Genomic DNA, 26,714 nt, shown 5'->3' with positions numbered 1-26,714 from the left:
CGCTTGGGATAAACTCCCATCTCAGCACTGAATAAAAAACATTCTGTGTCACAATATCCTAGTTTTGGGGCTTTAAAAACATCTAGGTGTTCCTCACATGCCTTGTCTATGATAAGGAAAGCAAGCAGTAGTTGGGTATTGTTAACTTTTCAAACAAAAGCCCTACTGGTCTTCTAATTTTGGATATTTTAATTAAAGAATACCTGGATAGTACAAAGTGAATTATTAAAAAAACCATCTGTAACTACCTAGATTCAATCAGGATTTCCTTTATTTGTGCAAAGTAAAATATTACAATAAATTTGATGCTGCTACTTGTATAAAAACCTATGGTTTAAAATGTGGGGGTGCATCAAAATAGTCTCATTGTTAGCATATCCTAATAAAGAATTTGAACTAATAAATCCTATTAATAAAATTCTGCTTTGGTCTGTTATAGCCAGTAAAGTTCTAATACAATCATTAGTTTGAGAAATGGTGACTCATTGCTAAAACTTGGGTGTGGAATTTTGACTTCCACTCAACCTACCCATGTTTTATTTCCACTGCCACCACTTACTCAACAAGATCATGAGCCTAGTATCTATAAACAACAGAATGTATTGCGTAACTCAAAAGACTATTCTGTGGATAAATTCAATGCATTTCTCTCTGGAGAACAATGACATTTCAATGGCACTTAAAAAACAAGGAATTACTTCAAGTCTTTGTTATTTAAAAGCATTTACAAAGTATTTAAGTACTTCTGCCCAGCGCACCACTGGGGTGGGGATAGGGCATTGCTATTCTTTACAAATAGCCTGTAAGTAAAAAACAAAATTTTCTTAGGCACAAATTTCTGCCTAATACAAAAGACCAGACCTCTAGTACTGGATGACAAATAGCAATGTTCTTCCCTGCCAGTTTACCAGGGGCCTACATCTGTGACCACCTGCAGGCTGTTTAGGCTATGCAGTGAAAAGATGCAGTTTCAGTACTTGTCACCCAGTTCCTAACCTTAGGTGAGGAGTCTCTCGTCTTTAGCAGAATCTGGTAGTTCAGTGGTTTCCAAAGAGAGTCATCCGCCATGGCCACTGAAAACTGTGCGATGCATGGTATCAGGTGCTTTGTCACCCGTTCCTGGAATTTCTCTTCTCCCCCAAGCCTGTTTTCCAGCTAGGAAGAATAAGACAAAGACTTCGAACAAGTCTCATTTCTTTCTTCTGTTTGAAAAAATACCCAACATATAAATATTTTACTATCTTTCATGATATTAGCAGGTTCAAAACCCAGGCATTATTCTAATATTCTCTAGGGCAAATGTATTGCCTTCTCGAACTCAAATGGAATCTCATACCCTTTATCATCGCCCCTTTCTCTCCAGCAGAACATCTTAGAGGAGCTCTTTCCTCCAGAGGGCAGCCATGCTCTGACGCGTTCTCAGTGAGGCCCAGTTAAAACAAAAATGAATACATTACCCATGACACCTTATATCATGTCTGTCTTTTGAGCAGTTTAAAAAATAAAAAATAACTCAGGGCCAGGCATGGTGGCTCACGCCTGTAATCCCAGCAGTTTGGGAAGCCAAGGTGGGCGGATCACTTTAGGTCAGGAGTTCGAGACCAGCCTGGCCAACATGGCAAAACCCCATCCCTACTAAAAATACAAAAATTAGCCAGGTGTGGAGGCGGGCGCCTGTGATCCCAGCTATTCGGTAGGTTGAGGCACAAGAATTGCTTGAACCCGGGAGGTGGAGGTTGCAGTGAGCTGAGATTGCACCACTGTACTCCAGCCTGGGTGACAGAGCAAGACCTTGTCTCAAAGCAACAAAACAAAACAACTCAAATTCCACAATGAAGTTATATCTTTGAAAAAACAATTTTCAAATAAAACATTTCATTAAAAAGACCAAAAAAAAACAACCTTACAAAGAAAAATCCTAGCAAGCTGTCATTTGAGCAGATCTAAAACCTGCCAAGCTTGAACAGTGATGGCTTCCTCAGCAACGAAAGATGATTCTGTTTGGTTACCTGATCCACCAGAGGCATCATCAAGGCTTCTGCTCTCTCTTTACTTATAAAATGCTGGGTATCAAAAAGGAAGATTTTGTATAAACAGTTCAAAATAAACTGCAACAGCAAGCAGCACTTCTCAGGGTCATTTTCAGAGTCAAAAAATGCTTCATCTGTAGACGTGGGAAGAGTAAAAATGAAAAAACACTGAACTTAACCATTTAATCTCCAATGTTTACACTGGAATCACTATTAAAATAACTATAATCAGAAGAGTCTAAAATGATCTAGAAATCATAATCAGGATGAAGGCAGAACACAATGGATGGTCTCTCGAAGAACGATTCCTTCTTTTAGAGTTAAGATTCTAACACTCACTCTGGCAAGTTAAATTCCCTCAACTGTCAAGTGGGTCACATATTAGCATTAGAGAATAAACTAATCTTAATTTTTATGTTTTAAAGTTACTTCCGGTAACTGACAGTAATGGCCATTTACTTTATTCTTTCTCCCAAGTGAGGTGACTTATAACATTTGTTCATCATGCTAAAACAACACTTCACTGTCTGACAACAATGAAGTAAAAAATTCACCCTCCTTAGCTTAGCACTTAAGAACCTCTAAAATCTTGCTTCCAAGCACTAGGTTGTGTCTTAACTGGTACGTTGTATAAGGCACACAGGGCAAGGGTGACAGCTGAACTGAAGCAACTACCCACCTGTTTTGGAGATGTTCACCTGGTTCAAGGTGTCAGCAAAAGGCTTCACTAAGTGGCCGGCAAACAGAGTAAAAAGCCCTTTCAGCTTTTCAGCAATGCAATCTGCCAAGTTGTAAAATGTCAACAATCTGTCCTTTGGGGCATCTTCTGTTTTAGCCCAATCAAACAGCTAAAAGGATAAGATAGTATTAGTTTCTTTGACATCTTGTCACTTAAATCTGAGCACAAAAGAGAGGAAGAGGAAGAAAGCATCACCTTGAAGAACAGGGGCCTGAATGTGACCTCGGAAAGTTTGACAACCATGGCTACTAGACAGTCAACGATACAATTTTCTGTTTTTCCAACTTCCTCCAGATCGTTCTGAAAACAGAAGAGCCCATTTATTAGAGTGCTGATATCTGACTGTAAATTATTTTGGCAAGTACCACTGTTACACAGCTAGATTGTTCTCGGACTCTTCTATAGGTGGATAACGGCTTTAGGATTTGGATGAGTGAACCTGAGCTTACCTCAGAGTGCTGGGCTCGGAAGTCTAGGGCCTCCAGGAAAAAGGCAGTTAGCTGAGACTGATGGGAGGTGAGCTCTTCCTTCTTCATCACCCCAATATGCTCTTGCAAGATGCTCATAAACGGACCCATGTGATTCTACCAATAACACAGTAAAGAGATGTGCCATTTTCAAATGATTCCTAGAGTTCAGCAGTGTGTATTTTTAAAAATTAAATAAACATATTCTCTTTAAGTCAAAGTTTACACATTTCAGTACCACCTCTCCCTTCTCCAAAGTCTTAATACCCAATATGATCTAACCTTCCAGTTCTTCTCAATCTGCTTGTAAGTTTTTTTGACGGCGGGCAACAGGACTCGGGGTGCAAGTGTGGTAGCCAGTGTCTTTTTAAGAGATGTGAGACGGATATTAGCCTGTGAGGCAGAACCCATTTCACTAGTGATTTTCTCCAAATGAATCACCTACAGAAATATAAAAAAAGTATCAGGGCCACTGCAGATCCTCACTGACAAACACACACTTACAGAGAGGCTTCATGATGACGTACTAGTGTTTGGAAAATATGCTTAGCACTTTTTAACTACACACAGAGTTCCTTTTAAAGTCAGCCCTAAACGTCAGTGGATGAAACTGGGCAGACACCTCTTGCCCAACTTGCGATCAGGGACGAAGGCCGATGGTAGACAGAGACGCACACAGAGCACACAGACAGATGATTTTCTTAGAGGACAGGAATGCAAGGGACCATGGCAAGAGTCAAGTTGCTAAAAAACTGAGAAAGCTCCTCAGAGCACAGGCCCCTTTCTGTGAGAAGGCTACTTTTAAGCCCTGGCTGTGGTGTAAGTGAAGCGGTTTAATCATTTGCCCCATGGTAATGAAGGCTCCTAACCTTGTAAATGGCAAATGATCAACACAATGGAACAGCCAGGGCTCAACATTCTTGAGCATTTTCACTGGCCCCTAGTGTGTTGACAGGAAACCGCTGACGTGCAATACAAAAATTCTGCTTTGCAAGATGCCTTAGGATTAAACCTCTCACAGTAGAAACAGGGCCCACCAATTTCCACAAGTAATAAAAGGCGGCTCTACCAGCCCAACTTCAAAGATCTCACAGAAGAAAAAAAAGCCAGAATACATTCCGCACAATTAAAGAAGAGAAGCATCTCGCTAAAAAGTGACCCCCATATCAATTTCAAGATTAAGTGGCAAGGATGATGGAAGAGAAAAAGTACACATTTAATAAAAGCAAGTACATCTCTTCAGAAATAAGACTCCTTTCTGTCAAACAGAAACTAACCCTTAAAGAAAAAACAAAATCACTACATTTGTGATATTTTACTTTCCCCAGCCACCTCGCGTAGCGTGTCGTGGCCATGGTGGCTATCGTGGCTCACCTGGGAGAGAATGCCTTCCAGATAGGGGCTGATGAAGTGCGGGAGAGTCTCCACAACCTTCTGCAGAGCGGCCAAGGCACTGAGCAGGTAGACCTCGCTGGAGACCAGCTCGCTGGTGTTCTTCATTGTTGTCAGCAATGATGGCATCAGGCTAGAAACAGAGTAAGAGCTTTAGAAGAACTTGAAGCAGAAACAGAGGCTAGGGAATGGAGTAGAGGGCATTATGAAAAAAACCAACAAACTGTGCCTATTACATCGCTATCTGCTTCATAGCCTAAAAAGCTCTGTCTACACATTTTATGTGGCTAAGCACAAGAAATCTCCCAGTGCTAACAGTATGGACACAACAGTAATTTAAAAGATAACAATGTCTTTCATTAATTGAACACTTAACTATGTGTCAGGCCCTATGCAAAACTCCTTGCAAGCACTGCCCTACAGAAATCCTATGAGGTAGATACTGTCTCTGTTTTATAGACAGCAAAGCTCTAACAGGTTAAGGAACACACTGGCTGTACAGTAAGAACTACTACAGCCAGGAGCTTCTAACTTCCAAATTTGGCAGCAGAAGGCAACTTTGGCCTTGCCTAACTGGGTGGGCCCCTCTGCCAAGAATCTTCACCCACTGCTTTTTGACTATACTAGACAAAAGGAAGGAAGAATGGGGGACGATTAACATTGCAAAGCAGTGCATCTGAATATAAATAGGAAGGCTATGTCTTTCTGTTTGAAGATTATTTTTATTATTTTTTTTTAAGAGACAGGGTCTCACTCTGTTGCCCAGGCTACAGTGCAGTGGTGCAGTCATAGCTCACTGCAGCCTCAAACTCCTGGGCTCAAACGATTTCCCTGCCTTGGCCTCCCAAAGTGCTGGGATCACAGCCGGGAGCCACCACACCCTGCAAGATCAGTTCTTTAACAAATCCAATTTTATGCAACGTCTACTCAGAGGAAAAAGAAAAAAGTCACCAAAGTGTTATTTTTCAACGTGTGCCAGGTGGTAACAGCTCCTGTTCCAAGTCTCCGGCCGCATACCTGGGAAGCTGGGGGATGGCCAGCGCCTCCAGGGTGGAGGTCACCTCTGCTACGCACAGCAGCGCGCTTCCCAGGACATTCTTCTCCTCCTTTCTCTCTGGAGCAATCAGTTTCACAGCAGTGCTCAGCACTGGGACAAAAGGATCTGGATTTTCTGCACCAAAATTCTTGCATAAAAGCTTTAAGGTATACAACGCTGTCTGTCTATTGATTGCTTGTTCTTCTTCCCCTTCCTTTTTCTTATGCTGCACAATGCCCAAAAGGTCTGGAACCAGTTTTAGGAAACGGGTAACCTGAAGGGGAGAGCCAGAATCCCCAAATCATTAAAGCTGCAAAAAACGTTTGTCCATTTTCCCATTGTCACAGCTTGAGATTGTCTAAATGGAAATCAGACTCGGGGGTCCTGAGTCACACAGTCATGCTAAGCAATATGTGTGCTCTAACCAGTTTTTCACTTATACAAAGCACCCACTGATTTGGAGTAAAAGTGACTTAGAATTATGCTAAGACTAAGGCCACGTAAGCTCTGTAGTAAGCAAGAATTCCACTAGGCTGAAATTCCATTCTAAGAGCTCTTACAACACACATATATTCCCATTAGAATTAACATCACATTTTAAAACATGTCATGGTATTATATTCAGACAATAATATACTTCAATTTGAAATTGTACCACTAGAGAAATTGAAGGGAGTTAAATGCAGCTCTTTGATAAAGCAAAGTACAGTAAATGGGTGTGTCCTGGGTCTTTACTCACTATTGTCTTCTTCCAGGATATATTTTGCTGTAGCTTGTTATTCAAAAGGTCCAGTGCTTTCCGGCGAACAGACGGCAGGGGATTGCCCACCAGCCCTCTGATCACAGGAATGAATGTCTCTGTGGGCAGCAAGGCATTGACCTAAAGAGAAATTTTATATTTAACATGAAAAGAAAAACAAATTAAAAAAAAAATCAACTTCAATTAAGACAGACTGCTGTCCACTGCACACCTCCAGGCACCAGGCACTTCCACACACATTTTCTTATTTAATTCTTAAAATAACCTTTCAGGTAGGCATTACTAACCACGCATTATCAAACAAAACAAAAGCTTGATGTCAGGAGGTAGTGCCAAAGGCATGAAGCTAAATCATTTAGCTAGATTTGAATCAGCAATCCTAATTTCAAGCCCAGTGATATGTATGTAATATACTTCATATTTTTATTTTATTCCACTTGAATAAAGCAGAACATTATATATTACATGACTTAATTATTAAAATATATGAGGTACATGTTCTCATAACTGGTAAGGAAACAATTTTTTCCAGACAAATCTATTTCTAGTCATCAAGAGATTGTTTTCTAAGAAAAATCTGAGCTTCATTATATTCATAAAAGGAATTGCTAAGTTTATTCTTAAAAACTTTAAATAATTTCACAATAATTTAAAAAACAGCAACAAAACAGTAATTCCAGGCAGAAATGAAAACCTACCTTATCTAACAGGTCGTAAGCTTTACTAAGGAGTGCGCGCCAGAACTTCACGGTGAGTTTGTCTGCGTTCCTTTCCAGGGACTGTGCAACTGCATTGATATAGCCGAGAACGGTCTCCAGCAACCTGAAACACGGAGCCTCGCTCAGCAAACGGCAGCTGAAGGCACTCAGAGAACTTGTTCATGTCTACCTTATGCTAAATGTTTCAAGTAGAAAGACCAATTAAATAATTCCGTACTAAATTATTTCAAAAACTACTTGGAAAGAAAGGAAATGAGGGATTATTGCCATAGACAGAGATCATCAAGAAGTAACTAGGCGCTTCTGTGCAGAAGCATCGTCCTCGCTGAGACTCTGTGAGGTGCTAAATAAGCAACAGATGCTGAAAGCGTTTAAGGAACTCACTCATATCTAGCTCATGCTCAGTGGGTCGCACTGGGCTGTCCAAGTGGGGTGTTCAGGGAGTTATGGCCCTAGGTTAATGGCAGGTGTGTGTGCACACACACACAGGCACACACACACGCACACACACCATACACCATTTGTATAAAGAAAAATATTAATACAAATGAACATAGAACCCACTTCTTTCACATTATTAGGAGACAAAAAAAAAGACTACAAACTTCAAATAACCTGTAATTAGAAAAACACACCAAATCCAACACAACTGCCACTGGAGATCCCCCCACTGCTGCCAGCCTGAGGGGGGAGCTAGAGGGAAGAGTGGAGATAGAAGTTGACACCGCACAGCAGAGGAGGGGAGAAGGGGGCTCAGACAAAATCAGCTCCAAAAACGAAAGCCCTACACATAGCGCTACAAGTTGGCCCACAGGACTGGAACTCAGCAGCTCACAATCCCGGCTGCAGGGCAGGCACTTTCCAGTGGACGGGGCAGGACAGTGGCCCTGGGAACGCCATGCATTTGAAAAGGAGGTACACAGCAAGGCCAGGAGGCAACCCCCGAGGACGTGGAGAGAAAGGAAAATTCCTTACCCAAATACATAATGGCAGCATATGGATTAGAATCCACGGAATAAAGAATTCATGAGCCCATAGAAATCAGAGCCAGATTAAGACACTAAACAGATATGGCAACTCAATACGATACACAAACTTGACATGAATCATGATGCAGAAACACATGCGGTGTAAAGGACAGTGTTGGGATAATTAGGGAGACTGGAGTATGAACTGTAGATTACATCACTGGATTGGATCAATGTTAAATTTTCAGAATTTGATCAATGTACTGTGGTTTTATAAGAACATCTCTTATTCTTATGATTTACTTTCAAATGGCTCAGAGAAAAAACCCTACATAGGGAGAATGCTAAGGCAAATGTGGCAGAAAGCATTATCAAATGGTGAACCTGGTTGTAAAGAGTATATGAATTTTCTGTACTATTTTTCCAGGTTTTCTATAAGTTTGAAGTCATTTCCAAATAAAAAGTAAAAAAAGAAAAGGAAACATACCTCTCTTCAAAGCCTTTTAAAATCTCAGGACCACCACTCTCAACTACCTAATTTTTAAAGAAGATGTCATTAGAACAGTATGGAAGTCAATAATAAAAGTCATTTCAAGTCAGTTCAATGAAACTCGGACCATTCACTCAAACCTTCCACAGCAACTGTTTTCTGACATTACAATTTAATCAGGTTCATATCATCCTCATTATACTGTAGTAACTCTATTTCTCTTAATTTATTTTAATTACATTCTACTGGTAGTATCTAAAAAGTACTACAATGGTTCAGAAAAATACAGCAATCAACACTCAATTACCACTACCGAATTCTATGACATGCTGATCTGGTGAGCTCACATATCCTTTGTTGAGAAGTTAAACATTACAGATTCAGCTGGAATCCCCCAAGTACTGCTCCTTGGTCCTATTCTCCCTCTACCCCAAGCCCCACAAACACAACCATCATCCCAAATCTGCTTCCAAATGTTTCAAACAGTACGTATCATGGAACAACATGTTTTTCTGGAAACATATTTTTGAGATCTATGCATGGTGACTTATGTTCTAGTTCCTTCATTTTAACTGCATATGATATTCCTCTATAAATACAACTTATCTATCCATTTGCCTCTGTTGTTAGATGTTTAGTTTATGTCCATTTTTTCCCCTTTTACTAATAATGCTAGAGAAGAACATTTTTATGTCCCTTTGAGCATCTTGGCAAGTTTTTACAGCATATATGCCTAAGGAAGGGAATGACCAGATCACAGGAATTACTGGAACTTTCAACCTCATGGAATCCTGCCAATTGCTTTCTAAGGTGGTTGGAACAATCACACTGTCTGCCACTACATACCCAATCCCTAGTACTAACAACTTCAACAGTTTTGCCAATTTGATGGGTATCACATTTAATCACATTTCTTGCTTATTGGAGGCTAAATGACATTGTACATTAACTGGCCATCTGTAATTCCTCTTCAGTGAATTCATATTCTTTGCCAGTTGTTCTAATGGAAACTGAGGCTTTTTGATTTATGCAGAGCAATAATCTCTCTCAGGCTGTGGCTTTCTATTGAATCAAAATTTTAAAGAAATTCTTTCCTATCCTCCAGTCACAATCATGTTCTCCTTGATTTTCTTCTAAACATTTGAACTGTTGTTTTTTACAATGAAGTTTTACTCTGACTAATGTCTTTTCTACAAGGTGTGACATCAGACTTTTCCCCAAATGGAAAACAAATCATGCCAAGGCCAGCACTTGGACCATTCTCTCCCCCAACTGCTTTGTAAAATCACCTGCTGCACCTGTTACCTACGCCCGCATGTGTTTCTGGGCCTACTGTTCAGTCACATTGATCCATCTGATTACTCCTGCACCATAGCACTGTCCTTGCCCCTTACAGTTTGGTATCAATGTATCAATATCATTTCTTAAAATTATATAATTGAAAAAGCACACTGAGTTTCTAGACTAATCTGGGCAGATCTGCCACCTTTAAATAGTGAGGCTTCTTATGTGTAAACACAGTCTCTCTCTTTCCATTTCTTCCAAGTTTTCTTCTGGGTCCCTTCATATCTTGCACATTTCTTCCATAATATTTGTGCACATATTTTTGTCAGGCTTATTCTTGGTACCTTATAAGTTTATGTTTTTATTATACAGGAAATCTTTTTTTTTACTCTGTTTTCTAATTTGAGGAATAATAATATTATATAACAGTGTGCGAGACTAATTAGTTCAGCCAGCCTGCTTGATACAGATCACAACCTACACTGATCTCCAGATAGTGTCTACGCTGATCTCTCTTAAGCAAGCTTACTGAACTCATTATTAGTTCTAACTGCTGATTCTCTTCTTTCCTGATTCTTACACTTCATTTATTTTCCTGAATAGAAACAATGACAGAGAAGATTCTTGTCCCTGACTGTAGCAGGCACACCATTAATATTTCATCTTTAGGTATGATATAAACCACAAGCTTCAGATTGTCACCTTTATTAGGCCAAAGTAATTCCCATCTATCCTGCACTGCTGAGAGGATTTTTTCCTTTTTTTTCTTTTTTTATTTTTTGAGACAGAGTCTCACTCTGTCGCCCAGGTTGGCTGGAGTGCAGTGGCTCGATCTTGGCTGACTGCAAGCTCCACATCCCGGGTTCATGCCATTCTCCTTCCTCAGCCTCCCGAGTAGCTGGGACTACAGGCGCCTGCCACCACTCCTGGCTAATTTTTGTATTTTTTAGTAGAGACCATGTTAGCCAGGATGGTCTCAATCTCCTGACCTCGTGATCCACCCGCCTCGGCCTCCCAAAGTGCTGGGATTACAGGCATGAGCGAGGATTTTTTTCTCTTAAGTTGTGAATGAGTATTGAATCTGGTGAATTATTTCACTATAAAATGTAAAATGATCATATGGTTTCCCTTCTTCATCTGTTAACGCATTATAGGACTCAATGAACTTTACAGTACTCTAATGTCAAACCATTTTTGCATTCCTGGTCATATTCCTTTCTTTCCTTCCTTTTCTCTCATTGTTTAAATAAGTTTAATACACAAACAGAGAGGTACACAAATCATACATGCAGAACTCACTATATCCAGGTAAAGAAAGGCTGGGCATGGTGGCCCATGCCTGTAATCCCAGCACTATGGGAACTCGAGTTGGGAGGATCGCTTGAGGCCAGGAATTTGACATCAGCCTGGGTAATATAGCGAGACCCCGTCTCTACAAAAAAAGTTTTAAAATTAGCCAGACGTAGGTGGCACACGCCTGTAGTCCCAGCTGCTTGGGAGGCTGAGGCAAGAGGATTGCTTGAGCCCAGGAGTTCCAGGTTGCAGTGAGCCATGATCGCTCTACTGCACTTCAGCCTGGGACACAGAGTGAGACCTGTCTCAAAAAATAAAATAAAATACAGGCAATTTATCTACTCTGTTGGTAGACACTTGAGTTGTTACCAGTTTTGTGCTACCGTGAAGAATGTTATGAATATTATAAAGATTCTTGTAGATTTTTTTGGTGTACAGGTTCATAAACTTCTGGTGGGTGCACAACACTTAAGAATGAAACCACTGAGTCACACAGTTTACATTATGTTCAATCTCAGTAGATCATGACGAACAGCTTTTCATGGTGAAACGTATTTTCTTTTTCTATTATCTTTAAAGGCATGCCTCACATTTTCATGAGCCATTTACCAAGCTACTTCTACTGGTTGAAAACAGTTCCTTGGAGACAGCAGAATACCTTTTTATAAACACATTTAAAGAACACATTACCTTTTTCAGAAAATTATTGGAAGACAGGAACTGAGACATGAAGGACACTGACAAAAATTTAAAATGCCGCAGTTGCTTGCTAGTGTGAGTCTCTACATTAAAAACCTGTAGCATTTCTTCTTGTGATTCACTCTTATTAAATGACACTGCTTTGGGAATGGTTTCTGAAAAAGCAACGAAACAAGTGACCTTACTCATTTTCACCCGAATCCTTCATACAGAATTAACAGATATAACCTTTCAAGTAAAGGATGGTTAATGGGATAACATTTTCACAGAGAAATCTGTTCATCTATTACATCCAGTTTCTCCTCTTCTAAATTAGTGAAAAACGTGAGTGTATTTGCCAAGAAAGTACCCAATGGCCCTGAGAAGCGAGTGTTTAAGACAAAAAACAAAACAGGGAAACTGGACAATCATATGGAAGAAGACCATATCACGGAAGGAGTCTTTGAACTTCCAACTGCAGATGTAGATTTCTTTATTCAATGTATCTAATGTAAATGGGTTGGCAGTGCAGTGTTAAAAACCACTATCCTACAGAATGACTTACTGCTAAGCCACTTCCTTACCCACATCACCACATATACCACATACACCACATACTCTCCAGGGACCTCCCTCGTCTGTCCCTGTCAAACCTGAGCTGACTGCAGGATGGGACAAGTTACTGCCTCGCCAAACAGGGATGACAGGGCCAATGGCTGGCCACACAGAAAACAGTCTCTGCGGAGCTCTTAGAGTACCTTCTTTCTAATGTGCCTTGTTGTTCTGCTTCAAACTGTAGAGAACTAATAAGAACTATCAACACGTCAACCCTTTCTTAATGAAAAAAAGTTTTTTTTAGAGACGGGGTCTTACTATGTTGCTCAGGCTGGTCTTGAACCAAGCTAAAGTGATCCTCCTGTCTCATTCTCCTGGGTAGCTGGGACCACAGGCTGACACCATCACACCTGGCTTCATCAACCCTTTCCCAAGCCAGCCTCAGTGGTCCTGCGGTTAGTGGGATTTTCTTCAAGGCTCTGCTGTATGGTACAATTTTAATATTTTGCTGCCACTCCTGTGGTACCTACTTTTTTTCTTTTCATGTAAATGTCTTCAGATATTTTAATGAGAAGCCGAGAGACAGCTAATGAGGTCCTGATCATTTACTGTCATTTGAACCTAACTCATCCTGGATACCAGCAACATTCCACAGCCAAGACGTCAGTGCAGGGCACAGAGGTATAAAAGACAATGTGTGAGGAATGGCAAATGGAATCCCGACTATTTTCCATAAGGATTCAAGAAACTACACAATCAAATTAAAATGATTAGCTTACTTTAAAAATCCTTCTGAAGATGTACTAAGGATAACCTGCATTCTCTTCTGTTTCTCTTTAGCTTTCAGATTGAACAGTAAGTGACACTCAATCTACGCTTACCTTCTTTTTCCTCTGGCAGCTTTAGTAAGTACTGGAGGATATTCATCAAGCTTTGTATCTGATGCTGAACACTAAACTCACAACAGACTGAAAACCAAAATTCAGTGTCTGCTTCTAAAATAGCATCCTGTGTAGAAAAAGAAAAAGGTAACAGATCTGTACTTACGAATTGTGAAGGCATAATTTCAAGATAATGTGCGTTAGGATTTCTAGCAGAACAGAGTACACTACTTTATTTAGAGTAGGTCGAGATCTACTCCCAGATTCCATGTCTAAGAAGTCATTTAAAAACGGTCCTTGACTTATCAAAACAGGGCTTTATCCAAACAATCACCTGTGTTTGTGTCTTACTGACTTCAGGGACACGGACGCTCCTCTATTTCCCCACAAACTGCCTTCAAAACCACTTTGAAGAGACACTGTTTCATTACTCTTCAGCCATACTCTGCTGGGCTTAAAACAGGACCACTTGTGTGGCACCAGATCTGTTTCTCAGAAAAGTTAATTCGCCCTCAGAAGATGTTTTGCTGCAACTGAGGATATTCAGAGTGCTATGGGCTCTGAATGCAATTTTTTAAAATGCCAAAAACCTTTTTGAAAAAGGTTCTGAGCAAAAAGGTTCTAAACAACACACATTAGGCATCATCAGCCCCATGTTTAAACTGGACAATATCATAAAATTGTGAGAAATCACCATTTTCCTTATCTTCCCACCCTAGGTTCTGACCTTTTCGCCATAGGCAGCCGCCAGCACTGTTTTTGTGACATACTGTTCAAAAAGCAAGATGAGGAGAATCCAGAGGAATTTCTCTGCACCCAGTGTATCAACAAGTTGAACAAGGATGGGCAGGCGCCTGTGCTCCGGGACGTGTGGCAGTGCATCCACAAATACACCAATGACTTTTACCACGATCTCTTCAACATTTCTTGAAACTTCTATAGAATCTCCACTATCAGACTACAAAACAGCAAGCAGAGACAATGAGTAGGTGCAAGTAATTGTCCACAAAACAAGTTTAGGTGAACAAGATAAGGCTTTTAGATGGGCCCCCAGAAATTGCCGGAAGAATTTTATTTATTTTTTTAGAGACAGGGTCTTTCTCTGGGGCCCAGGCTGAAGTGCAGTGGTGTGATCATATCTCACCGCAGCCTGGATCTCCTGAGCTCAAAGAGATCCTCCTGCCCCAGCCTCTGAAGAAGCTGGGACATCCCAGGACCCCACCACTACTTTTTAAAAATTTTTGTAGAGACGGGGTTTTGCTATGTTGACCAGGCTGTTCTCAAACTCCTGGCCTCAAATAATCCCACCTCAGCTTCCCAAAGTGCTGGTGTTACAGGTGCACGCCACCACACTCAGCCACAAGGGTTTTAATAATCAAAGGCCTAATAATAAATGTTCAGTAAGTACCTGTCACGTCCCAAGCGCTATTTAGCCCCGAGGGGAATACAAAGCGTAGGATGTGAGCCCTGTCCCAAAGGAGATTTATTTTCTGTATGAAACAGGATACATGGCTGGGTGCAGTGGCTCACACCTGTAATCCCAACACTTTGGGAGGCCAAGGTGGGCAGATCACCTAAGGTCAGGAGTTCAAGACCAGCCAGGCCAACATGGTTAAACCCATCTCTACTAAAAATACAAAATTAGCCGGGCGTGGTGGTGCATGCCTGTAGTCCCAGCTACTCAGGAGGCTGAGGCAGGAGAATCACTTGAAACCAGGAGGCGGAGGTTGCAGTGACCCGAGATCAAGCCATTGCACTCTAGCCTGGGCAACAAGAGCAACACTCTGTCTCAAACAAACAAAAGAAACAGAATACATATGTGAAAAGATAACAGCAGGCAGTAATGGCAGATGCCAAATACGTGACACTGACAGCAAGTCTGCTTAGACTGCCTGGGAAGGCTGCACAAATCACGCAGGATTTGGGTTGTGCCTCAAGAAGAATGAAGATAAGCAGAGCACAGAAAAGGCCAACAACTTCCTGCTGTTTTCAGAATAAAGTTTGAACCATTTTACTCCAGGTATTGGTGATCCAAATATAGTTGTTGAATAAATGACAGAAAGAATGACAGAAAACACTTGAATGAATGAATAAACCAACAATCTACCTGTCTCAACTCTCTGCTCTCCATCAATCAATCACCATTACATTCTTCAAACATGCTGTGCACATTCCTAGATCATGCCTTTTCTCATACTATTGGCTCTGCCATCACTGAACAAATCCTATCCTTCTTTCATACCGGTACAAATTCTATTTCTCATAGAACTTTCTGGTCATCCTGGCCCATATAGACTTTCCCCTATTCTGAACTCTTTAGCATTTACTTATTCGACCAGCACTGATCATATGAATGCATATTATTATTTTTCTTTTTAGGTATATATCCTATACTTGCCAACTTGGTGGACACTGAGAACACCAATCTAATACTAAGGTTAAAAGAAGGTGCTGAATATGGTCATCCCTGAGATGGTCAATAGCATGAGAAAAGACATTAATTAACAAGTGAAGGGTACATAGAAAACTCAAGTAGATGACCAAGCTCTTTTATTCTTGAGGCTACTTTTAACTTTTGAATTGTTCATTCCTCACTGGGAACATCTCACCTGTCTCCAAGTTTAGCTCTTAGAGAATGCTTGGTAAACATTTGCTAGACTGCATGCTAACAAGTTTGTCACTGTAGCTCTAAAAGTTCCTAGCCTCATCAACATGTAAGAAGGTATCATCAAACTGATGCAATGTCCTGAAATAGATGGTGGATGTAAATTTACTCCACCCGAATGATGTTAAGACACTTACAGTTACACACTCACAGCACAGCAGAACCAGCTATAACACGTTTGTTTATATTATTGGGAAAGACATTGCCAAGACTGCTTCTTAGCTTCAATGTTCTAAAACTTAAGGGCAATGTACTTGAGCATTTCAGAAAGGCTTTTTATACAATTGTTGAGGATATAAAAAAAAACCAAAAAAACTAAAAAAAAGGGCTTTTAATGTCATTTATATGCAAAATTTTTCAATTAAAAAAAGAAACCCCACGATGGTATAAAGAGAGCTTACCTGAATAAGTGCGGGAATAACCATTTTCACTGTCTTGTTAATAACTTGAAAACTGTAAGTATCATCTAGGCGCATGACATTGGCTCCCATAAATGTAAAAATAGACATGATATTGTGTAAAACTTTATCCTGAAAGAAAACACAACTATCAACATTTTCTATTTCTATTAATTTCTACTAATTTATTTTTTAAGAGATAGAGTCTTACCCTGTCATTCAGGCTGGGATGCAGTGCAGTTGTGTGATCACAGTTCACTGAAACCTTGGACTCCTAAGCTCAAGCAATCCTTCCACCTCAGCCTCCTGAGTGGCTAGGACTACAGGTGCATGCTACCCTGCCCAGCTAATTTTTTTTCCTTTTCTTTTTTGTAAGGATGGGGTCTCGCTATGTTACTCAGGCTGGTCTTGAACTCCTGGCCACAAGTGATATTCCTGCTCAGGCTAACATTTTCCATTTCAATGATTCATTACAACTCACCGACAAAAAGAGAAATAACCTGATTAAAAAACAGGCGAAGGATTTGAAAAGACATTTCTTCAAAGAAAAAATTCATACGAAAAGAATATAAGCACAAATACTACTTCACACCCACTAGAATGGTGATAAAAAAGACAGTAACAAGTACTGGCAAGGATGTGAAGAAATTGAGATCTTTACAGGCTACTGGTGGAAGCAAAATGGTGTGGCCACTATGGAAAATAGTCTTGCAAGTTACTCCAAAGTTAAACATAAAATTCCGTGTGACCCAACAATTCCACTCCTAGGTATATATACCCAGGAGATAAGAAAACATGTCCACACAAAACCCTGTCTAGAATATTCATAGCAACATAATTTATAATAGCCCCAAAGTAGAAACAACCCAAATGTCCATCAACCGATGAACAGATAAACACAATGTGGCATACGCATACGACAATATTATTCAGTCATAAAAGGAATACGGATTCAAGCTTCAACATGAATGAACCTCAAAAACATTATGCTAAGCAGCCGGGTGCGGTGGCTCACGCCTGTAATTCCAGCACTTTGGGAGGCCAAGGCGGGTGGATCACGAGGTCAGGAGATCGAGACCATCCTGGCTAACACGGTGAAACCCCGTCTCTACTAAAAATACAAAAAAATTAGCCGGGCGTGGTGGTAGGTGCCTGTAGTCCCAGCTACTCGGGAGGCTGGGGCAGGAGAATGGCATGAACCTGAGAGGCGGAGCTTGCAGTGAGCTGAGATCGCGCCACTGCACTCCAGCCTGGGCAACAGAGCAAGACTCCGTCTCAAACAACAACAACAACAACAACAAAACATTATGCTAAGCAAAAGAAACACAGAGGGCCACATATTGTATGACTCAGTTTATATGACATGTTCAGCATAGGCAGATTGATAGAGACGGAAAATGGATTACTAGTGGCCAGGAGCAGGCTGGTGGTCATGGTGGTGCTGGTGGTGCTGGTGGTGACAGTGGCAGTGACAGGGAGGAGGGAGAGGAAGAGTGACTGTTAATGGGTGTAGAGTTTCTTTTCTGGGGTGATGAAAATACTCTTCAAGTAGATCGTGGTGGTGATCACACAAATTTCGTGAATATACTAAAATCACTTAATTGTATACTTTAAATGGGTGAATTTTATGGCATCTGAACTATATTTCTATCAAAACAGAAAAAATATTAATGATTCTTAACTGTTTCTGGATTATCAACCCCTTTGAGAAGCACAGACTCTCTTACAAGAAAAAAAAAATCCCATATATATATGAGAACCCCAGGTTAAGGAGCTCTGACCCAAATCCTCAATATGAAAATAGCTTCAATCTCTTTACAAATGTTTAAATGATGTTTTTCATAAAAGGGACATGATTTCTTTAAATGATATAGTTTATGATCAAATTAATTTTCTTAAGTCACTGGTTAAAGGTTATTTTGAGGATTACTTGAGGATAAATGAGATATTAACTTTTCCCAATTAACACCAATATCCACTGTTTTATTAGATAGATAGTGTGCCAGGTATTACGCTAAGTACTAACCACAAATTATCCAACTGAATTCCCCCAACAATCCAGTGAAGAAGGTTATTATTCCCACTTGATAAAAAGGGAAACCAAAGCTTAGCAAGATCAATTGGCTCATACAGTCCCAGCTATGAAGAGGCAGGGCTGAGAGTCTCACCAGTGCTGGAAGATTCCAAAGCCTAATTGATTAAATTTAAAATCAATAGGTGCCAATGCATTTCTGTGGAAGAAAAATATCTGAAATATCTGCTAAAATCTTATATCATTAACGCTTACCGGAAATATTCCAGCAACAGTGCCCAAAAGTAAAAGGGCATGGTGATGGGTCTGCGGCATCTCCGAAAGGCGGATGCACTGAACTATCAACTCCACATTGAACTTCTCCTCATCTAAAATATCTACAGTGGTGAGAAAGACAAAAACCCTAAGTGGCAGGTACACTCACACTCAAAGTAGATAATTTTTCTAATCTTTCCTTCCAAAAAGTACCTACCTTTGGGTATTTTGCCACCATCTGGAGAGAGTTTTTGGCAGATGTTGAGCAGACAACTAAGAATTAATTGTTTGGTGTATTCCATATTTCCCTGCTCTTGTGGCAAGGGTTCTAAACACCTTCAGGACACCCAAAAGAGAAATGATGGGAAATGTAAAACTTGTACAATTCATTGTTACACTAATGGCCGTTGTCCAGAACTCATATTCAATAAGGAATAACTAAAATACTATCATTAAACATGAAGTCGAGAAATAAGACATAAGATTTCTAACTCTAATTTCTCTCATATAGACAGGCGCTATGTCAAATTCCACTTCCTCTCTATTGCACTTTCCATTAACCTATTTGGAATCTTACAGGACAACCTTCAGAATTACTTTGCCTTTCACAAGAAAGCACACACTACAATTCACACTCAATTTACACACACACAAATCTACATATATAGAATATATACATTTATATATATGAAAATATATTTAGATAGCAAACACTATATATACACATATCTATATCTATATAAATTCAACACTGTATCTTGAAATACAAGTAATGATGTCCCAGGCATGCTACTGAAAAGTTCAGAGGAAAGTAGGCTGTAGAGTGAGTGGTCATTTACTACGTGACACAGGACACTAAGGTCAGTTTGGGACACTGGCAATGGATACCTAAAACCAATCTTTTAATTTCACTTGTAGTACTTGTCTTATTTTACAGACTAACTAAACAAGAGAAGAGTATGTTGAAAAGAGAATGTTAGATAAGATGGGCAAGAATTAGAGTCCTATTCTCTCACAGATCAAAGCCAAGTGTCATTACCTTGATAGCAAGTTAAAAAGAGTTGGCACCAATATCTGAGGACTTTTGAGCTTCTTTTTGTGCTGCAGTAATTCCAGGATGAGAGTTACTCTTTGCCAGTAGGAACCTCCAACTTCCTGAACAGATTCTAGATCTTGTGATTTTCTGGAAAATGGAGAAGACAAAAAGTTGGAAAAGCAAACTCTATCATGTGCTAAGTAAAAACCATTGTGCCTGATTATAGCAAATTGATGGGTATCAAAAAGTTCCAATGGTTTCATAACATTCAGAGTCAGGGGAACAACAGCATGTGCTCAATGCATTTGTAGCTCTTACTTCTGCTGCATTTTTTGCCTTCTCTTTTGCTGAACTGTGCCCAAGGGTTTAGCTTTATCTGGTGGCTCCAGTTCTATTCGGACTTGTTCAGCATTAACGGAAATCTGAAATATTGAAGGAAAAAGAGTTGATGATATAATCCATTGGGATAAAATTAGAGCAATAAATGTTAACCCCTAGGAAGGATTTATTCAATTAAGAGGGAAGAATGACTTACTGGATATGCATCTGAACCCCCCCCAGCACTGGATGCTACTACCTTGTTACAGAGTTGTTGAAAAACCAGAATGAGAAGAAAGCAAAGTAGGGCAGAGTATATACCAAAAGCACTAGCCAACATAAATTCAACTTCAGATTTTCATTTTAACTAAGCTCTCCTACTACCATGCACTTGCTTTCTATATAATTTATCTTGGGAGTCTCAAGTTACAGCCCTGCACTTGTCTTGATTAGGATACGGTATCACTTCTCCAGTCCAGTCACTCAATTTCATGTTCATCCCTTAGAGTGGAAAACCAGTAACGCAATACAGAATCATCCATACCAATTGTTTCCAAGTGCCGGATCAGATATGTATATTCTAATCAGCTGGGAAGGAATAAGACATATACACACATGCACAAAAACAGATTCGCTGCCCCAGAGATTCTTTAGATATGGGGTGGGATCCAGATATCTCTTTTTATAAGGTTCTAACATCACGACTACATCTTTGGATTCTGATTCAAAGAAAACAACTATAAAAAATACTTTTGCAATAACCATGGAAATATGATTATGAACTAGGTATCAGATAATACCAAGGAATTATTATTATTATTATTTTACTTCTAATGGCATTGTAGTCGTATCCACTTTTCAAAAGATGCACACTGAAGTACAGAGGGATGAAAGCACATGACATTTTGAGATTTACTTTAAAATATTTCAGCAAAGAAAAAGAAGGAAAAAAGATTAAGTAAATATGTTAAAATTCCGAGAACTGCTGAATCTAGATACTAGAACTTTATTCTATATTCAAAAAACAGAATAACTAGGTTTCAATATACATAAAAAACCAACAAGCAGAATTTCAATTCCATTATATGTCATTAAACAACTATTTAAATTAAGTAGAATAATGTTACCCAGTTCAATACTGAGCCACTGACTCATTCCTATTCCTTGCATAAAGGAATAGGTAGATTCCGTCTAATATGAGTAAGATCACACACACACATATTCCTACACATCCTATCTGGTTAAAATTATCAACAAATACTTCATAAGATAAAATAATGGTAAAGATTTAAAATTTTTTATTTTATGCCTCTCTATGATTTACTTTTCCATCATTTTTGTTAATGGTAACATCTGACCTCTTATAAGCACTATAAAATGCAGGACTCTTAAACATGGTGTCCCTTGGAAGAGACTATAAACATTGATAAAAAAAATTACAAGAAGTTTGCAGCTTACCCCTTTAAAAACACTGCTGACAGTCTGAGCACAATGTGAGTTTTTACAGTTCACCAATAAATCAAACAACATGCTTAAAAGCTTCTGCTGAACTTTTTCATCTGATATGGCTGTAAAAAATGGTTTTGTAATCTAGAGGGGGCAGAAAAAAGGCAACTGAGTTCAATGAACAAGTTTAAACTCCACAAATAATTTTTATATCAACCTCTCTCAAAATACAAAATTGTTTCCCATTTAATTTTGTCAGTTAAAATGCAATTCTTTTTAATGACCCATGTACAACATTCAGTTTTCAAAAATGGGTCAAATACATCATATTCCTTTAAAACATGTCTAGTCCACCTGTAACTATCTTCTCCAAATAAAATATTAAATTTTTTTTTTAAAACTCTGTTCCTGTTGCCTTCTACCTTTAAATGCTTGAACATGCTATGCCTTAGTTTCTGAAAGAAATCACTGACCTTTTCAAGGGCTGTGATCTGAATGGTTGGCATTCCTGCGTAAAGTTCCTTTGTTGTGTGCACAGCTTTTATAAATACATCTAGACTCTTCGGATCCTTATTTAAAAGGGAAGCTGAAAATTCATTATACTTTCCCAGAGTGAGATGCAAAACAATGGCCTCATCTTTCAGCACAGCTGTGGGCTCCTTCTGGATCTTTTCTAGCAGTTGTTCAGCCATAGGCAATAGCTGAGAAAGCACCATCTAAAGATCAAAAGACTATTAGTAAATAGTTATGTATATTTACATGTTTTTGCTCACCCTACAGAGACACTCAAAGCCTGCTGTAAGATAGGAGTTTAGCCTGGAGGAAAAAACCCAATGACGGTAACTTCTTAGACATGGAGACAGCTATTAATTCACACTAAGGCACTCAGGTCCTTTCTGATAGTTCATGTGTAATGCTCAAAAGTGCTAAACCCTTCAGAGACGAGCAGAAAGATAATCTGTGAGCATCCCTCAAGACTTGAGAACAGAAAACACAAACTAAAACTTTAGAGAATAAAAATAAAGTTTAACATTCCCTAAAACACTGTATGCGTCCTTCAATGTTTCCAACTTGGTATAATTAATATTAATTCAAATTATGTATGTGAATCTTTAACTGCTAAACTAGGGGCCAACAAATTATGGCTTCCAGGTCAAATTCAACAGACCACCTGTTCTTGTAAATTTTATTTACTGAAACACAGCCATGCTCATTTGTTTACACCCTGTCTGTGGCAGAGATGAGTAGCTGCAACAGAGACTGTGTGGCCCCGAAAGCATAAAATATTTCCTATCTGGTCCTTTACCCAAGAAATTTGTCAATTACTAATTTAAACTATACCAGGGACAACTAAGGGCTGAATGCAACCTGTTTGTTTCTACCAAGAAAGTGTAATCAAATGGTCTTCAATCCATTTGACTCATTTTAGTTCTCTAAGCCTACAGTCAGTATAGGACTGATGAAGCACACAGACATTTCTGTAACACTGGGATGAAAGAACCTTTTTTTTGTTGGTCAGCACATGCCATCACATCAACAAGTGTTTCACAACTGCTTTCTTCTGTAACGCAAGCTTCTTTGAGAACATAATGAAAGCTCTAAATATATATAATAAACGAGCAAATGATTTTGGAATTCTCACAGACTTGTGTCCGAATATATTCCTTTGTATAGAATTTTCACTTGAAAAACAGAGATGAACCAACAGCTGCTTTCAGCAGTGCAGCCCCATGAGACACGAGACTGTTAAGTTCATTTAAAATAAACTTAATGATTAGACAAGGACAACACATTTAATTTTAAAATAAAAAGAAACTCACCGGTACTTGTCTTTGTATCTTTTATCTGTTTTTCTCTACCTCAACTCATCCCCCTCTCAAATTAATATTACATTTATCTCTTCTGAGTGCACACATGCAACTCTTACAATTGTCTTCCTTACCCACAAGCAGTTACAATTCTTTAGTAACATCGCAGGAATGTACAATCCACTTAAATGGCACATACCTCACCGTTGACTCCCTGAAGTACTTTCATCAAATCTTTTGCTATATAAGATGGGCAACTATATACACAACTAAGTAAGTTTTTCAAAGTTTCAGACAACTTCTGATGAGATTTCAGTTTCTTTTCTCCCTGTAGTTCCTCAAATAAAGTAGCCAAATCCTAAGATACCAAAAAGAAAATTAGACAAAAAAGGGTTAAGAAACTACAAAGGCTAAATATATTAATTATGGAAGATTCTTACCCAAATGATGTGACATTGTTTATAATTTTGCATTTCTCCTTAAAACCTTAATAAGAAAGGTTATTAAAAACACACACTTGGCTTACTATGAAAAGCTATACACTAATCCTTTATCCAATGAAAAGAGCAAAATTGAAATATGACATTGCTATCTTTTAAAAAGTAGGGGGAGACAGATGTACAGATATTGACCTATCAGTTCCTAAATCCAATGACTTAGTCCATCAAAATCCCTACACAGTGAAATGTTGAGAATGGAGAAAACTGCTCGAGTACACACAGGCATGAACACACTCAATCTTCTTTGCTAACGAGCTTACCTGAATAACATAGGCAGCATCTGAAGTGATCTCCTCCGCTTTAGAAATCAAATGATCTATTATCAGATAAAACGGGGACGCCACTCCACTGAGGGCCTGGAGACACTGAATGGCAGCCCTACGAACTTCTTTTATGGGGCTTCCCAGGTTAATGAGTAAAGATGTCACCACTAAAATCAAAGGAAAAAAAAAATTTAAGAAACAATTTTAAAAACTGAAACAGTACAAAATTTACATAGTACCAAAGGTACTTGATAAAAAGTTTCCCTTCGAATTCAAACTCCTTCTCTGAAGACTGTTCACTGTTTGAATATTTAGCATTACAGAGAAAGGTTAGGCATATGTTACCTGGTGCATTCTTTTGAAAATACACAAATAAGAGCATATTATAAACCCTGTTCTACACCAACTACTATCACATCTGAGCTGGACGTTGTGCAATGGTGCAATCTCGGCTCACTGCAACCTCCGTCTCCTGGGTTCAAGCAATTCTCCTGCCTCAGCCTCTCGAGCAGCTGGGATTACAGGTGCATGCCACACGCCTGGCTAATTTTGGTGTTGTTAGTAGAGACTGGGTTTCACCATGTTGGCCAGGCTGGTCTCGAACTCCTGACCTCAAGTGATCCACCCACCTCGGCCTCCCAAAGTGCTGGGATTACAGGCACATCTAAACTCTTGGGAGTGTTTTCCATAAGTACATACATATCCAAATTACGTCATTCTTTTTTTTTTTCAGATGGAGTTTTCCTCTTGTTGCCCAGGCTGGAGTGCAATGGCATGATCTCAGCTCACTGCAACCTCTACCTCCCGGATTCAAGCGATTCTCCTGCCTCAGCCTCCCAAAGTAGCTGGGATTACAGGCATGCGCCACCATGTCCAGCTAATTTTGTATTTTTAGTAGAGATGGGGTTTCTCCATGTTGGTCAGGCTGGTCTCGAACTCCCAACCTCAGGTGATCCGCCCACCTCGGCCTCCCAAAGTGCTGGGATTATAGGTGTGCCCGGCCAAATCACTCTTTTTTAATTGTAAAGTATACTCCAATGTATTTTCCATATTTTAAAAACCGGTACCTTACTGGTAAAGTTTAGGTTGTTTCTATTCTTTTGTCATCAAAACAATGCTGCAACCAACACCGCTGTGCATACAGCCTTGTACAAGCGTGCACAGGAAATTACCCACCTGTGCATCGTACTCTACAAATATTTGGTCCCAGACTGGTATTTTGATTTTACTTTTTGATAGAGAAATGTTACAGTCAAATTTTTCTTCTACTTTTTTTCTGGTGCTTAAAAAGGCCCTCCTCATTCTAAGTGAAATTAGAAAGTATCTATCTCTATATTTAGATGGAGAGATCATATGTACCTCATGCTTTCTTCTAATGTCAGAGCTAAGTTTATGTTTAATCTTTAGTTCACATGAAATTTCTATCTAAGGAATGAGGTTGGAGTCAAACTTTCTAATGTTTCCAAATGGATAGCCAGATGTCCCATTTAACAATCCACATAACCATCTCACAGATCTTTGATTTTGGCTTTATTATGTTCATACATTCCATAAGTATTTGAAACTTGTCTATTTCTGCCGGCTAGCACTTCTAGAATCATGTTCAATGAGAGTGATGATTTCAGCAGGAATGCCTTTGTTTTCCCAATTATGAAGTGAAAATGCTAGCTTTAGATTTGAGGAATTTTTGATCATGTTACTCCTATTCTGCTGTCAATCAGGATTACTGATTTTTGGTTAATGCCTTTTCAAATCTTTGGACATTTTATGGGTTTTGTCCTTCACTGATACAGTCAATTATATTAACATAGTTCCTTTTACTGAACCAATTTTATATTCTGGGCATGAACTCTAGCTAGGTAAATGATTTTTATAAATATGCTGCTAGAGCCTATTTGCAAATATTTTATTTAGGATTCTTACATATTATTATTCAAAGCAACATGGCCTATAGTTTTTGTCTGTAGGCTTTCTCAATTTTCAGTGTTATGCCAGTTTTAAACAAAGACTCTGGAAGCTTCCCTTCTCTATGCCCTGCCCAGTTCAACAACACTGAAAAAATCTGCTTCAAAGATCTAGTAAGAATGCATCTGTGAGACCAACTGCGCTAGGGTTTTTAAAAAGATGTCTTTGGAACAAAGAGATATCTAAATTCCTTTTACAGTAATTCGTTATTTAAGCTTTATTTCATATCTACTACAGCAAACTACAGTCATTTATATTTTGCTAGAAATTATCCATTATACTTTCCATTTCTGAAATACTAAGATAAAGCTTGACAAGCTTTCAAACCTGCCTAAGAAGTTCATACAGGTTGAGCAACCTTGATCCAAAAAATCCAAAATCTCAAATTTTCGGAGCACCAAGATGACACAAGTGGAAAATTCCACACCTGACTTCATGTGATGGGCTGCAGTGAAAATGCAGGCATACAACTGTTTATTCAGTGTCCCCACGGAAAAAAAGACCCTCCCAGCCCCCTGCAGCTGCAATATATCTTTTTCACAAAGCCCAAATTCTTCCACACAAGCATCCCACAAAGGGCAATACCAGTGGAAAAGTGAAGTTCTTCCATCTTGCTATTTACAGTCAAAATGACATATATGACTCAGAGGCCATTGCCAAAGGACAGTAAACATTTAATACCAAATTGGAAAACTGAAATAGTTATCTCTAAATAAAATATATGTACCTTTTTGAA

At 39.2% G+C, this 26,714-nt stretch overlaps 1 protein-coding gene across 1 annotated transcript in view; it reads right to left on the bottom strand.

Annotated features, from left to right (window-relative positions):
- The window catches only part of HEATR1 (HEAT repeat containing 1), a 53,721-nt gene that overhangs the window by 1,899 nt on the left and 25,108 nt on the right, over positions 1-26,714 (bottom strand). Inside the window, exons 21-43 of the mRNA XM_024239972.3 lie at positions 24,011-24,180; positions 23,450-23,608; positions 21,916-22,158; positions 21,455-21,586; positions 19,997-20,100; positions 19,682-19,825; positions 18,860-18,978; positions 18,643-18,764; positions 16,359-16,487; positions 14,020-14,250; positions 13,293-13,419; positions 11,869-12,032; positions 8,599-8,645; positions 7,123-7,246; positions 6,404-6,544; positions 5,646-5,938; positions 4,611-4,761; positions 3,519-3,677; positions 3,219-3,353; positions 2,965-3,069; positions 2,710-2,878; positions 2,010-2,164; positions 997-1,155 (exon numbers count right to left, since the gene is read on the bottom strand). Coding sequence (XP_024095740.2) covers positions 997-1,155; positions 2,010-2,164; positions 2,710-2,878; positions 2,965-3,069; positions 3,219-3,353; positions 3,519-3,677; positions 4,611-4,761; positions 5,646-5,938; positions 6,404-6,544; positions 7,123-7,246; positions 8,599-8,645; positions 11,869-12,032; positions 13,293-13,419; positions 14,020-14,250; positions 16,359-16,487; positions 18,643-18,764; positions 18,860-18,978; positions 19,682-19,825; positions 19,997-20,100; positions 21,455-21,586; positions 21,916-22,158; positions 23,450-23,608; positions 24,011-24,180 — 3,482 coding nt within the window. The remainder of the gene's footprint in view (positions 1-996; positions 1,156-2,009; positions 2,165-2,709; positions 2,879-2,964; positions 3,070-3,218; positions 3,354-3,518; positions 3,678-4,610; positions 4,762-5,645; positions 5,939-6,403; positions 6,545-7,122; positions 7,247-8,598; positions 8,646-11,868; positions 12,033-13,292; positions 13,420-14,019; positions 14,251-16,358; positions 16,488-18,642; positions 18,765-18,859; positions 18,979-19,681; positions 19,826-19,996; positions 20,101-21,454; positions 21,587-21,915; positions 22,159-23,449; positions 23,609-24,010; positions 24,181-26,714) is intronic.

The sequence above is a fragment of the Pongo abelii genome, chromosome 1, assembly GCF_028885655.2.
Source record: "Pongo abelii isolate AG06213 chromosome 1, NHGRI_mPonAbe1-v2.0_pri, whole genome shotgun sequence".
NCBI lineage: Eukaryota > Metazoa > Chordata > Mammalia > Primates > Hominidae > Pongo > Pongo abelii.
Note: the sequence above shows the minus strand (reverse complement) of the source record. Positions and strands in the feature narration are given on the sequence as shown.